At 39.8% G+C, this 14,436-nt stretch overlaps 1 protein-coding gene across 1 annotated transcript in view; it reads left to right on the top strand.

Moving 5' to 3' along the window:
* Window positions 1-4,236: 4,236 nt before the first annotated feature.
* egfra (epidermal growth factor receptor a (erythroblastic leukemia viral (v-erb-b) oncogene homolog, avian)) overlaps window positions 4,237-14,436 on the top strand; it is a 37,081-nt gene continuing 26,881 nt past the window's right edge. The window contains exon 1 of the mRNA XM_026373948.2: window positions 4,237-4,827. Coding sequence (XP_026229733.1) covers window positions 4,746-4,827 — 82 coding nt within the window. The 5' untranslated portion in view covers window positions 4,237-4,745. The remainder of the gene's footprint in view (window positions 4,828-14,436) is intronic.

Raw genomic sequence — 14,436 nt, 5'->3', positions numbered from 1 at the left:
TTACATGCATGTGCTCTATATATATCACACGTACCAGAAAGATTTTTGAATCACCTTCCAAGCTAACAACAGATTTGTGGTTCGGCAGTTTCTTGTCACCACAGATACTAAATGTTTAAGCCATCGGTTCTCTGAGCTCAGTCGACAGTCTTTTTGATTCCTTTCATCAAGATTTGTGAATGACTCAGAGATTCCTGCAGTTAGGTGCACATTTTACTAGACCTGAACAGTAGGAACAATGACACCAGCTTTGAGAGCGCAGACCCTCACTCCAGCTAAATCACACTGACTGAGCGACCTCCTGACCTTAATCAACGGGTGGGACTGTAAAAAGGGGGGTATGCAAAATTATGGGACTTAGTAACAGGTTGGTTACAGGTTTTCTAATGTTTTAGACGAAATACACTTGAAAGTCTAATTGTGGAGAGTTGCTGTCAAAGGTACTGTGAACCAGACTCGGTGAAGAGGGGGGCAGCAGTACAGAGTTTGACATTTTACCTAACTGTGAGCCTCTTTAGTCTCTTCTAAACCAGTCAGAGAAGGCCAAAATCAAGGGCGGGAACTCATGGCTGTAAATTTATACATGAATAAACTTCTGGTCTACTACAACCCTAACTTATATCTATAAAAGCTGTGAATTACTATTATTATATCCACGATGAGCCACACATATCATATTTCATCAAAACCTAAACTTCAAGAACCTTCATGAATTTATTTGTATTACACTTAACTGTGAACAATCTGCCCCATGTTTTCAAACAGGATGTAACTGGTTCAGAAGTTGAGAAACGGATTCCTATTGGATTAAAACAGGTTCACTCATTTACTTTGAGGTATTTACTGTGTAACCCATTGGGCTGCCATGGAGACTGCATGCTCTGGCAAGTGAATATGGCTCAGAGCCAACGAGCAGGGCCTCATCAGGAAATGGTAAAACACAGAGCAATAACACACATGGCAGAAATTTTATCGTTCTTCATAGCAAGAGAAAACAAAGTGTGCCTGTGTGTGTGTACTCACTATAATAAAACACTGTTCATTCCTACATTCAAATATTTGCCTTTACTATTTAAGTTTAGCTTAAGGATAATTTCCTATAGGGGGCAGATGGTGAGATACAAGGTAATCTCATTGGCTTCTCTAATTAAACCTAATTAAATTGGTACTTGACAGTTTGTTCTGAATGCCTGAGGCTTTTCAAACAGAATGCTGAAAACAGAATTTAGAAAGCTGTTATTAAAGCTTTAGTGAATTCTGTCACGGTTGATCCAATTTGTATCTCACATGTCAGAGATATGGCAGCCATGACAAAACATGAAACACAACATGAGTTAGTTTTCTAAATTTTAATGACATGTTTTATAAAAATGTATTTTTAGAATCAGTGAAATCAAGATGACGTTGATTACGACTTTATGAAACATCCTCACCAATGACACCAGTCAGCAACAAACCTCATTAGAGTTTGATGGTCAGATATCAAAGGTCAAGGTCACAGTAATCTTGTGTCTTGTGCTTTCATTTTTAACTGTGTGTCATCTCAACCTTTACAAGATACTCCATACGTATAATAAGGAAATAATCCCAACACTATGAGTCGGTGTGTGCGTGGTCCACATGTGCATGATTTCTTAATTGTATTGGACCATTTAGGCCCTGCTGTGCAGATCAGGCTAATAATCACTCATCTGACCTTTCTGCCTCACCGAATCACTTAACTAATTAAATACCATGTGTGAACATTAGTTAATAAAACCCTCTTGGAAGTTTTCTTATTATTTTACTGTTGTTGGAAAACAGATGCTGCAATCAAGCACATGTGCTGCTATTCAGGAATATTTGTGCTAACTCAACATATGAGATGGAAAATGTGAGAATACATGTATTTACTTTATTAGCCAGTGGCTGTCATCTCTCTTTTGCTGCACACACTTTCTTTTTCCCTCTCTGTGGGGTTTGTTCTCATGTTTTAGTGTCTCCTCTGAATCTCCAGTGGTCTGTTCATTATTCTGAGTTTGTTTAGCGTTTCTCCTTGGCTGACAGACAGCTGTGTCATGAGACTCTGAGTAGGCCTGGGCAAAACACGCAGTCTCAGGACGGCGATGGATGGCGACATGAAACGCTATAACAAATGAGATGTCTTTCTTACTGTGGAACATTTCATAATTGAGACATTTTGGCGAGTGGTGTAGAAATCGGTCACTGGTGAGAAGCCAAGGAGAGATTTCTTTTTTTTTTTTTTTTATACTTTAACAAGCCTCCTCTGTAGCTCAGTATGTGGCAGACCTTGACTTTTGTACATTTTAAACCAACCCCAAAAGTCAAAGTCAAACATAGGCTATGACCCTGAAGTGAAGCTTTGTTTTCCACTGAAAGCAGAACTGAGATATGTAACGTTTCTTGATCCACTTTGCAAGACTTGGTCAATCTAGACATGCCTAACCTTGCAAAGAGAAAGTTGCAAACTTTCTTAGTTAATGGGGTTACTTCAGTTATTTTATTTTTATTTTTTTAAGTAAGGCCCTGGACCGTTTTTCTGTTACCCAACAAACAGTAGAACATTCAAACAGACAGTTGCCTCACATCCACACCACAATGAAAACAGAGCATAGTGCCATCTCATGTGAAACGTTAGCCTCACATTAGGTAATATGTCCTCAAAGAGAATGGTCATAATTTCACCCAACACAATAACCTCTTCCTCTAACAGTACAACCGAAGACAATTTGCTGAACCATTAGGCTGCGGTAATGAAATAAACACCAGTGTGAAAAATGATTTCTATCACTCCTGTCCCCATAGAGTCTGATCTGTGTACAACAACAAACACATTTAAGCAGCTTGACATCAAATTAGAGTCCAGTGCAATCAGACAGACTCTCCATCAGCTGTCCAGACATTTCGTCCATTCAGCCCCTGTATGACAGCGACACTGATGACATGCAGATCAGGAAATAAATAAAAGTGAAAGAGTGATTTTAAGGATGCCAGAACTTACTGCTGACTGGCTCAAATTCAGTGAAACTTTCAGAAGTTAGGTTCGACATACTGGATGAGTCATCATCAGCCGTCTCTGTAACTTTCTATATGTCAGTGTTCACCCTAAAATAGCTTCAGGCACATTTGTGTCAGATTTTGTGGTTGAGATTGGAAGTGATGGAAATTCAATAAAAAGGAGACTTTTTTTTTCTGTAAATACAGTAAATGTTGAGATCTTGATGTTGATCTTTTGAATGCGGATAATTCTGCATGGTCATAAAGCACAGTCTCAGACAATTTGTGGTAATCTCACTGTCTTTGGGGCTGTGTCTTCCGGCAAATGGCCCAGATTTGGCCACTGACCACAGAAAATCTGAATAACAACAACAAGATGTTTGTTTACATACATCACAACAGGAAAAGTGATATGATTAATGATTAATAATGATAATGATTAACATCAGTGATGATTCTGCACCAGGTTGGACACACCAAACGACCCACTTCAGGGGATAGGAGGGGTGGGCATAGGTGTGACTATTAACAACCTCCCCTTCCACTGTTTCACCTAAAGAGCCTATTCAGGCCATGGGTGGAGTGAAACCAAGTTTGTGGTCTCTACCAAACTATCTTCAGACTGAAGAAGCTACTTAGTAGTAGTGAAAGGTTTTGACCTGACAAACAGGAAGTCCAGTTGCCGTGACTCAACTTCCAGATATAATGAATAACATGTATGGTGGGTACACTGCACTTTGGTGGGCCAGTTCCCTTAACACTGAAGTTGGTTGGGACACTGACATGGAAGTGAGTCAATGTCCGTGTTAGTGAAACATCATAAAGTCAGCTATGAAAAATATTTTTTACATTCTGTTACTGATTAGTCATAAATTGGAAATACAAAATGAGTTTTCTTATATTCTTTCTTGTTTAAACACATGCTAAATCCAAAATTCCCTATAGAAATACTACTGGAGCTTAATGCATGAATATACTATTGAGCAGGAAGAGAAACATGTTAGACACAAGTTACACAACTGTTTAATGTGAGAAATACTCATTTAGAAATGACATTTAGAGTTTGTCCACCACATAGATTGGTGGGTAGTTATTAAAAGAATGTATATATTTAAAATATAAAAAATAAAAGTATTAATAATATATAAAATGAGTGTGACAGTAAAAGGTTCAAATAAGTAGCCTACTTCAGTCTGCAAGTGAAAACCTATTGTGTCACTTTTCCACTTTTTTTTAATCTCATTTGAATGCAACTAAAGAAGCAGACCATAAACTCCTGTCATTTCCCAACCGCTATTTTGTTTATTATAGGACATTCTTCTTCTTATTATTATTATTCATCCAGCATTTTACACATCACTGCATCACAGAGAGTAACTGGTTCGAAAAAAGTGGGACATATATTAGGTTTCTGAACATTTAAGGTGTTTAATGCAGATGATGTGACAGTATCTCCTCTGTTTGTTTTTTATTGTTTTGTTTTTTTTAATCTGTCCTCTGAGCTTCTACCTGAGACGCGCAGATATCCTCCCTCCTGCTGACGTCACGGCAGCCAGTAGTTTGTCCCCGCTGCCTGAAGTCGGACTGTTGGAGATATCTGCGGGAAGGAGGAGCTGTCAAAGTTTCCCAGAGAAGGGGAAAAAGCCTTTTACGCTCAAAGAAGAGATTTTCCAGGTTTTTCTAAAGCGGGCTATCGCGTGTTGCTGGCATGGACTGAGCCCCTCTTCGCCGGGAGCTTTAAAAACACGATGGCAAACCGTTCCGTGAAGTGGATCAGTCTCACCTCTCTGCTTCTCTGCTTGGGCTCCCGTGTTCTGGCGGAAAAGAAAGGTATGTCAGGGAGCTTTTACGGCATCTACATGGACGTGGCTGCGCTGTAATGCTGAGCAAACTTTCGCTTTCCCCCTGTGATTGTCCCGCATTTACATAAATCTCACAGGAAAAATCACAGACCGCGCACAAAGCCGCAGGGAAACTTGATCCAGCGTTGGAGAAAAGTTTCTCACAGGCTCGCTGTTCAGCCTGTGACCTGCTAAAAGCGACAGACAGAGAGAGAGAGAGAGAGAGAGAGAGAGAGGGGCTCCAGCTGAAGATAACTTCGGCTGAGTCCTGTTGTGGAAAAAGTTGTGATTGATTAGCCAAATTACCCAATTGCGCAAATACGCTCTTAAGCCATATCCAGCGTGAACGACGACGATCCAAGGACAAACATTTGCGCCACAGGGGTGATGATGATGATGATGATGATGCAGGGAGGGGATGTGGGCTGTGGACTTTATTTAGTGGCGTATGTGTTTCTTTAAAACGTTTGTTGGGAGCATAGTGTGAGCAGTTTATCCTTCACTGTTACGCGCAGCGTTTGACCCGCTTGTTGGCAAAAATAGAATTAAAACTGGGACAAGCTGAAACACAGCAAAAGTGCAGAGGATGCCTTTTTTTCCCTCCTGTTATTCAAACACAGTCTCACATTCATGAAGGATAATGCCATGTTTTTAGGTATATTTCCCTGTGTCGCTCACTCAAATGTCCACGTTTACTTGAACATCCTCTTGCATCATAGAGACTCATGCTTGCGTGCAGTTGGTGGATGTCTCAAAGAAATCAGAACAACATGTGGCTTGTTTCATAAAGGATATGAAGCAGAGTGTGGTATTGAGTGATTAAAAGTAGGAGTAGAGGAGTAAGTGGAACAGGTTTCCTTAGTGGCTCTTGCTTTACTTGCCTTGGGCCCTGAAGTTATGGTCATGGCACTTTTAGTTTTTAATGATATGGCTGCGTTTTGGTTGTTACTTCAATACTAGGTTTCCATCTTTTACAAATAATGTCTATTATTTAATTAGCAAAAATTGCATGGCTGCCATATGGATGCCACACTAACGGCCAAATCAAAACTGAACCTAGATAGAGCTGGTTAATAAACACAGGTAGGATGCTGCATCTCAACGGTTAAATTAAATATTAGTGTCAGATTGAAAACACTTATGATGTCAAGCTTAAATTTGCTGCTCATGAAGACCAGATGTCAAGAGCGAAAGTGACCCAAAGTATCACTTTACTCTCTGATGACTTTAACTTCCTATTCCCATGAATCATCATGGTCCCATCACTGCAGTCTTGTTCCTCTGCACGTGCAAGTTGCATCTTTCCTGTCTGGCTGCAAAAAGTTACAACAAGTGCCAGTTTTCAGAGAACCATAACAAATCAAAGGTGTTTGTGAGCCAAAAAAGACAGAGCGCCTAAATATTTCTGCCCAGCTAAACAAACTGGACTGCGCACACTTTGACGCAGCAGCAATAAATGAGGATTTGAGGATTTTATTAAGACCTGGGAAGGTTAGGAAAGAGCAGCTGTAATGGTAATTATGGTATGCTTCACAGTTTGGTTTAATTACAGTTCATTTTTGGGAATGATCCCATTTCTGTTTCCAGGGAAGCTATGCCATATGGTGTGAGAGTTTTAGTCGTTGTTAGTTTTTGTTTTTGTTTTTGGCCGGGGGCAGAGACAGATGTTTGAATGTGGCACACCGTACTTTTCTAGCACACATGTCCATAACAGTCAAACTAGATGTGAGATGTCAAATTCCAATTATGTTTTTAGGCTTTACAACACACACACACACACAAATGGTTGCATACGTGGGCTGTTTTACATCTTGCTGAGCACAATTAACACATATTAGTTGTTGTTGTTGATTAAACATACAGTTTGGTATTTTTAGCATTATTTAATCTGCATTTGGGGAATTTTCTATTCCACAAATAGATATTAGACAAGTTTTATTATGAAAATCAGAGGTATTGTTTTCCTGTCTGGCAGGATAATAAAGGATTACCTGAATTTTCCTGACGCAACATGTCGTATGTGTTTGAATCTGAAAACATACCAACTAAAAATATGTATGAAGTTTTCTGTCATTTTTTTTATTTAAGGTCATTAAAATGGAGCGATTCTGTAATAACATCGCTTTCCAGTAAAACGAAGTATTTCCAAAATGTCTAAACAAGAAGAACTAGCATCGTGTCCTAATTTAGTAACAATGCATTTCTGAGATAATCCAAAGGGTTTCAAAAGGTTTTATGAGCCTTAAGAAGGAGGATAATTTTCTCAGCCCACAAAGGAGCATGTAATCCTTATTTTAAAATTACCAACCCAGTTGATACATGGTTCTCAGGGATGGCGACTGTTCGATTTAATGTAGTAGAGTCTGTTTGACTCTGGAGTGCTGCTAGGAAGCAAGTGAGAACATCTGGTCAGTTGTTTACATTTGGAAGTGGTAAAAGATTTTCCAGTTGAGAAAAACTTGAAATTGATTGAGCTCACAGATGAAAAATAAACCTTTGGTCCGTATTATTCTGTGTTTGGGTGTTCTCTTTTGGAGCAATCTGAAAAGGACAAATATTATCACAATTCATGGATCAATGGGCTGAAGAGGGAGAGAGAGCACCTTCAGTGTTAACAGTGTCCGCTTTATCACAGGTACAGGAATAAAACTATTAGTGGAGTGAAATGTGTATGCACGTTAGCACATGCACGCTTTTCATTGACAGTTTGCTTAACCCCTCTCCTGACTAGTGAGTGGTGGGGCTGAACTGATTCTCCAATCAAAGATGAAAACTCACAAAAATAAAAATCATACTTAGGTAATAAACAACCATGTGGTCACTCTAGTTCCATCCCTATTATGGTCAAGATATCAAGCCTCTCCCATAGATAACCACCTATCAGTCCTCTGGCCAGTGGCAGCCTGGTGTGATGGCTTCTGTGGGACTCAGACAGGACTTGCTGAATAATAGAAAAGCTTCTCATCGTGCGTTCTGGCATATTCAGTTTATTAACTGTCATCATCTGTGGGGAGGTTGTAAATAATGCCCGCAGCTTCATCCAGCCGCCAAGCCCAAGTAATAACTGGTGATTTATTTCCCAGATGAAAAGCTAAATGGTCTGAGAATCAATTGAACTCCTGTTTGTGACTAGAGCTGCACTGAAAGGAGATGATTACATTTTAAATTGCACACTTAGGCATAACTAAACTATCCTACCTTTTGCTGTATAAAGCTTCCAAGCTGCAGATAGGAGGTGAACCTGTCTGAGAGCCCCTGTAGCTGGGCAATGAGTTAACCTGTGAAAGATCAAACTAATCTCAGGGACATGTCAACGGATAAATCCTTAATCCATACTGCGGGGCTCCATGGCTCGTTTTGGGCACAAGATAACCCGCTTATATCAATATGCTTTCTCTGAGTTAATGGGTTATTTGAGTTCTCAACAGAATGAGATTAGAAGATGATATATTTAGGTGAAGTCCGGCGCCATCATTTCTGCATTTACAATGTGCTTGCACACCTGCAAAAGCAGAGTTGAATCATGAAAAAATTTCCCTCCTGCAGTGCATTTCAGCATCCTGACTAAGTGCTTTTCCCTCTGGCTTGTGTTGAGATCTAACAAGCCAGCGTCTCTCATCAGTCATCTGTTTTTTTTCCCCCCTTTCAGAACACCATGCCTTTTCTTTTCATTAAAGCCCACTCCCTGGGATTAAATGGATGTTGTTAGTGAAATATAGGTTATGATCCAGTGTAATCCTAGAATCTCTAGTCTGTGCTTGAGGGTCCAGAATGGCTCTGGTGCTACTATGGCCGCTGCTGCTGTGTTTTTGCTGGGCCTCTGACGACCTTCCCAGACTTCCATCTGCTGCTGCCATTGTTGGAAATATGGCTTTCTGGTGTAAGCCGTGAGAGCTGGAGGATAATTTCTCACTGCCCTCAACTCTCCTTGCTTTGATGAACTGCCTGTGTTTGAGTGGTTGAGATTTTAGAGAGCTGCTGGTGAGGGACAGGATTTTGGTTTCAGTCTGGGACAATGGTGCCTCTGTAGAGGGCAGGTTATCTAGCAGCACTGATACTTCTGTAGAAGAATCATTTTGTGTCGCGCAGCAGACGCACCCGAGGCTAGACGTGTATGTCATTGAGAGGAAACGCAGAAGTGAAACAGTTTTTGTTCTTTGACACTTCTGAATACAGTAAATGCATTGTGTAGCTTTAAAAATCAGGTAGTACTGCAGACATGCAACTGCTAATTACATGTCTGGTTCAAGTACTTTTGTGTCTAAACAAACCTCAAGCAACACAGTTTTATTTTTCTGAATGCCATTAGTATGTAACAAGCAAAGAAATAATGTCTACTACATCACTGTTGTCTGTCATTCCTGGTAGATCACCTATCGTGTCATAACCACAGCTATTCTAGTGTACTATACTCTTTACAGCAGTGTATACATCCACTGAGAAACACAGCGCGGAATAAGTGGGTGAACGTGGTTACTCATTGAACTGATTTGCGTCCCTTGTTTGTACATGGTGACACAGCCAACCACTGCATTTATGGCCTTTCCATGATCCTCCGGCTGTGCATGGAACCTCCATCGGAAAGAGACCCAGGAATTCAAGTTGGAAAACAGGTGCTGTGCTATCTTCTCCTTCCATCAGGTGCAAAACAGGCCACTAGTCTAGCTGAGTAATTAAGTCTGTCTATCTCCCAAAGCTCGTCTTACTTGAAGGGGTTTTATTGTCTTAATTTAGTAAAATATTGTTCTTTTACCTTTGCATAAAAGTGACCCAACTGTAGGGTATGCAGTAACACTGACAGATCATCATTAGTGTTTATGAATATCTTTCAATTAACTGTTTAATTGGCTAAAGAATAACACCAGCATAAACTTTGATATTTTTTAAATTTTTTTTAAGTGGCTGGATGAATAACCAAAGATCTTTGTGGGAACAAATGCATGACTTCGCTTGAGCTCATACAGAAACTAATGTTTTCTTTTTGTTGGCTTGTACACGTTTGCCTGTGCAGTGTACATGGCTTTTACATTTATGCATTCATGCTTACCAGCTAATTTCATCTTTGAGGGAAATTTTTGGGTTTTTTTGTGCTTGACAAAGCATTTTTGAATGTGTTTTGTCAGGCTGGAGCTGGTGAAACCTTAAAGTCTGCTCCAGTATTGAAGGTAAAGATGGAAAGTGGGCATGGAACACGTTTCCATCCTGGAGGCCTGGATGAAAAACATGGCTCTAACACTCTGTAAATCCTGCTTACGAAGTTTTTGCAGCTCAATTTTGTTCAGGTTAAAATGACAGTGAACAGATGAAGCTGTATGCTTTTTTCCTTGGAGCTGAAAGTATTTAGCACCATACTCTGTGGATCTTTGTGTCAAAATGCAAATATAAGCTATGGACAGGGGTGGTGCATAGAGCAAAGTAAGGATCACGGCAGGGTAGGAAAACAGGAAAGTCGAGGACACTTAAACAAACATAAAGGATAGGGTGAGACCTTTGACTTTAAGTTTTGAGCCATTCCTTAATCACGCATCAAAAAGGCTTCAAGCTGTCCTTTCTAGTTGCTGCTGCTTCACTTTAGTTTTGAAACTGGTGATGAGAGTATCTCCCTACTAGGCGTGGCATCATCTCTAATGACCCCCAGGTCATTTTGAGGAATACCCTGTAGGGAAAGGAACAATAGCTTCACAAATAAAACACAATCTCACAAATTTTCAGAAGAAAGCATTGGATGAAGGGTGGTGGCTGATGTCTGCAACATACTTCCCTCAAAAATTTAGCCTCTTCCTGTGTGGTCCATTAGCCTAGTAAACTAAATAGTGCATTCAAAGCTGTGACTCACTGTTTGCGTTGCATTATTGTTAAATTGTCATATTTTTTATATTGAATTCCTGCATTTGTTAAAAGCTATTGTAATAGTGATCCAGGATGTTTAATTTGTAATCTCTTCTGCAGTATTAAGAGGTCCCACTTGTAGACAGCTAAAAATATGTGGCATCGCCTTAAACTTTTTTTCCATTGCTCTACTTGAAATTACTTCAAACAACTGACAGTATTTCACTCAATGTGAGGGTGAAAATGTTAACATCAAAACATTATCTTTTTAATTTATGGATAACATAATCATTTGTGTCAAGACAGTCCTGATCAGACTTGTCTGGTGGTTTTCATTGCTCGACTACCTATGAAAAAGAGTTTTCTTTGCCAGTGTTATTAAGGCATTACACGCTTCACTGCAAGGGTGTGGTAGAGTATCAATCAAGATCAGTATGTAACTTTCCAGTATTTAATGAAAAGGTAGTAGTTGTGGGTAATAAGCAGTCAAATAGAAAGAGAAGGGGTTTATCTTTGTTTGGAGTTTTTGGCCCATATAATGTATCTTCAGCAGGGAAAAGGAAAAACAGCTTCACTGATGTTATAGACTTTTATCTTTCATTGAACTGCACTCATACATGCACTCACGCCAGGAAAATAGCTTATTACAATAGGAACATACTTTTAAAAAGCAGTTTCTCATGAGCAAAGTAAATATCTACAGACGTGCAGAATCACTTGTTAACTGATACCTGTATTGCCTCCAGGTTTCTTCTTGTCTGGCCCCCATCCGTCACATCTTTGAATGGGTCTGGTTTTGACAAGTTGCAGAGTGTGAAATTGGGATTCCCAACTTACAGTGTGCCTATTGTGGTATAAGTTTAAGAATAAGACTGAAAATTAGCCAATATATACGGTGGGTGGGTGGCAAAGCTCCAAACAAGATACAGAGAAAACATGCGTGGCTGAAAAATGTACACAAAGAATAAGTGCATGTGTAGAGCATACTTGGACGAATGAATCCTTCCCTGCAGAAACTCTTTGTCTTTGAACAAAAGATTCTTTATTTGGGACTGTGTTGTCCTCTTTGACACAGACTTATCTGTTTTCCATGACCTTAACTTGCCATGTAGACATGACATTACAGCCCTATGTCAACAGTGAGGAATAAGGAATCCCTGTTGGCTAAAATGTAGAAATCCACTTATATGTTTGGAGCTAGTAACTAATCTCACATACAAATAGCAGTAGATAATATCTTGTGTCTTGAAACAGTAAGCAGACTAAGAGTTAGCAGCCGTGCTCGCAGCTCTGTGATGATGTACTTAGGCACCATGGTGCTGAATGCTATGGTGATCATGGTTACACAGTTTAATGACAACGCTACCATGCTGATGTGTAGCAGGGATAATGTTTGCTGAATAGCTCTAAACACGGGGCTGGATTGGACCCAATGACTCAGCGTTAGATGAAATGATGAAGCATCCACAAATTTACATGTTCAACTATAGCACATTTTATGACATGTCTGTCAAGTAGCTGTGGAGATATTTGACTCACTCCCACAATTGTTAATCTCATGATGGTGCAGGGGAAAAGTCAAGGGTGTCACCATGGGTATCCAAACATACGCCTCAAGGTTTCTCCAGAAGTACTAAAACTCAGCAACAAAATAGGAAACCAACAAACACCTCTCATAATAGACAGTTAAGCAGAATTCTGGCAAGAAAATAACAGATGTTCCCCCTCGTGACACAACTGTGTCTGTGATGATAGTGCTGCTGGCATTGTGTTGTGTTGGGGCGTGTTGGTAGAGTAAAAGAAGATGTCATCCTTTCTCTTGCTACGGTTCCAACATTTTACAAGCCAACGTCACCTCTCAGGGATTTCATCCTAGCCATTTAAAAATGAGATGACACCATTGTTCATAATATTATAGCGGTGACGAGTCTCAGCTACACAGTTGATGTGTCATTTGTCTAACTCCAGGAGCACTAATATATAATATGCCCTAAACACATCTCGCCCTGTGTGCTACCTTTTTAAAATTGCCTAGTATATTTCAACAACATCAATGCTTCCTTGAGCTCAGAATTATTTCTATGGGGACTTTGAGCGGAACATCTTCATTATAGCATGTTTTCGTAATTGAAGCCAGATCCTAGTAAAATGAAGGAATTCTGATTGCTTCACTTCAGCGTTTCCTTCCAAAAAAAAGTTGGAACTGACCCTCTTATTGCAAGATTGCACACTAAATCATTAGTAAAGACCGTATATTATAAGTGTATACCTATGGTATACAACACCCAAGACACTTAAAAGACCACTGATAAATGATCAATATCTATTTCTCTCTCCTTTCATTTCCAATAACAACCCACTTCAGCTTAATAGTTGTTTGGCTCAGTGGAGAATGGGTTCCCTAGTAGATATTCCCTGGAGTGCATAGTTGGACTAGTGCCAGCCAGTAAGGATTAGCCCTCAGGACCTGCGGCACATTCACTACATCAACAGCTTCCTCCTGAGCTGATTAGGAGGCAGTCTGAGATTTTTTTTAATAAGAATCCACTTGTTTAGTTTTTATCTAAGAGATAATGCAATAATCAGGCGCCCGCAAGATTACCGAGAGATTAAAAATACTCAAAATCTAATTGGGTTTTCAGGTCAAAGGTCACATAAACAACCCTGGGGGTATTACATTTTCCTTTAGCCATCACAATTTGTCTTTTGTCAGTAAATAGTAAGTAACTCAGTTCTTTATGCCTGCACGTGTCCTACTTCCAACACATCAACATCAAGAAGTGACTGTTCACTAGCTGCATAAAATATCCGACCCTTTCACAAGTGGCATTGTAACAAGATAATCAGTGTTATCCAGGTTAGTAGTTTTACTGTGTGGCTGATCAGTTTATGTTTTAGGTGATTTGTTTGTTAACAGCAGTTCATCAATTATTGATTAGTTATTGACATCTCTATCTAAAACAGCTACAAATAGTGGACGCTATGTTGAGACAGTTATGTAAACTACTGTTTCCAAGGTCAAGAACTAGTTTCAGTTTCTAAATGTTTATAAAAGTCATGTTCAATGTGTAATGTGAAGTAATCATTGCATTAAAACTGGTTATATTTTCTGTCTGTAATTCAGTGGATTAACAGGAGGAGGAAGCCGATTTCCCTTTTTTAACCTGGTCTAGACATTGAATAACTATAATGTTGGAAAGGTTTCCGGCTTGTACACTGATTGTCCGCTCTTTGGAGTCTGTGTGTGTTTCACACACAGTGTCTCTGAGACAGGCTCCTTGTGTTCAGAAGTGTAGCTGATAGCAGCGAAGGGTCTAGTCTACCAAGTCAGATGCGTTTGATGATTGATGTAAAGCAGCCAAGCCTTAGGTTGTGCAGAAGTCCCCCTGTGTCTCTGTCGTAAGTGGGCAGCCTTAAAACAACCACCCTCATCAGACACAATCATCTTAAACAAGCGAACGCATTGTTTTGGAGTTTTGTTAACCGTGTGTGATGTGCTTTATTTGTCAGGAACAGGATAACGCCCTGCAGTTAACAATGGATGAAATCGGAGCCGTGGGCTTATGGAAGAGGTGTTTGATGAGAAACGAGCACTATTTTCTGTCAGTCCTTCCTGTTCACACTACTATGGTGGAAATAGAACTGTTTTGAAAATACTCTGAAGATTATAACTGAGCACTCAGGGGCCACAAGTATTTGGCAGTGGCACCCCATTGCATTTCAGACATTTCAGTTTGGTGTGTCATCCGGAATATGCAGCTAAGTTCTT

The sequence above is a fragment of the Anabas testudineus genome, chromosome 17 (genome assembly GCF_900324465.2).
Source record: "Anabas testudineus chromosome 17, fAnaTes1.2, whole genome shotgun sequence".
NCBI classification, from domain to species: Eukaryota; Metazoa; Chordata; class Actinopteri; order Anabantiformes; family Anabantidae; genus Anabas; species Anabas testudineus.
Note: the sequence above shows the minus strand (reverse complement) of the source record. Positions and strands in the feature narration are given on the sequence as shown.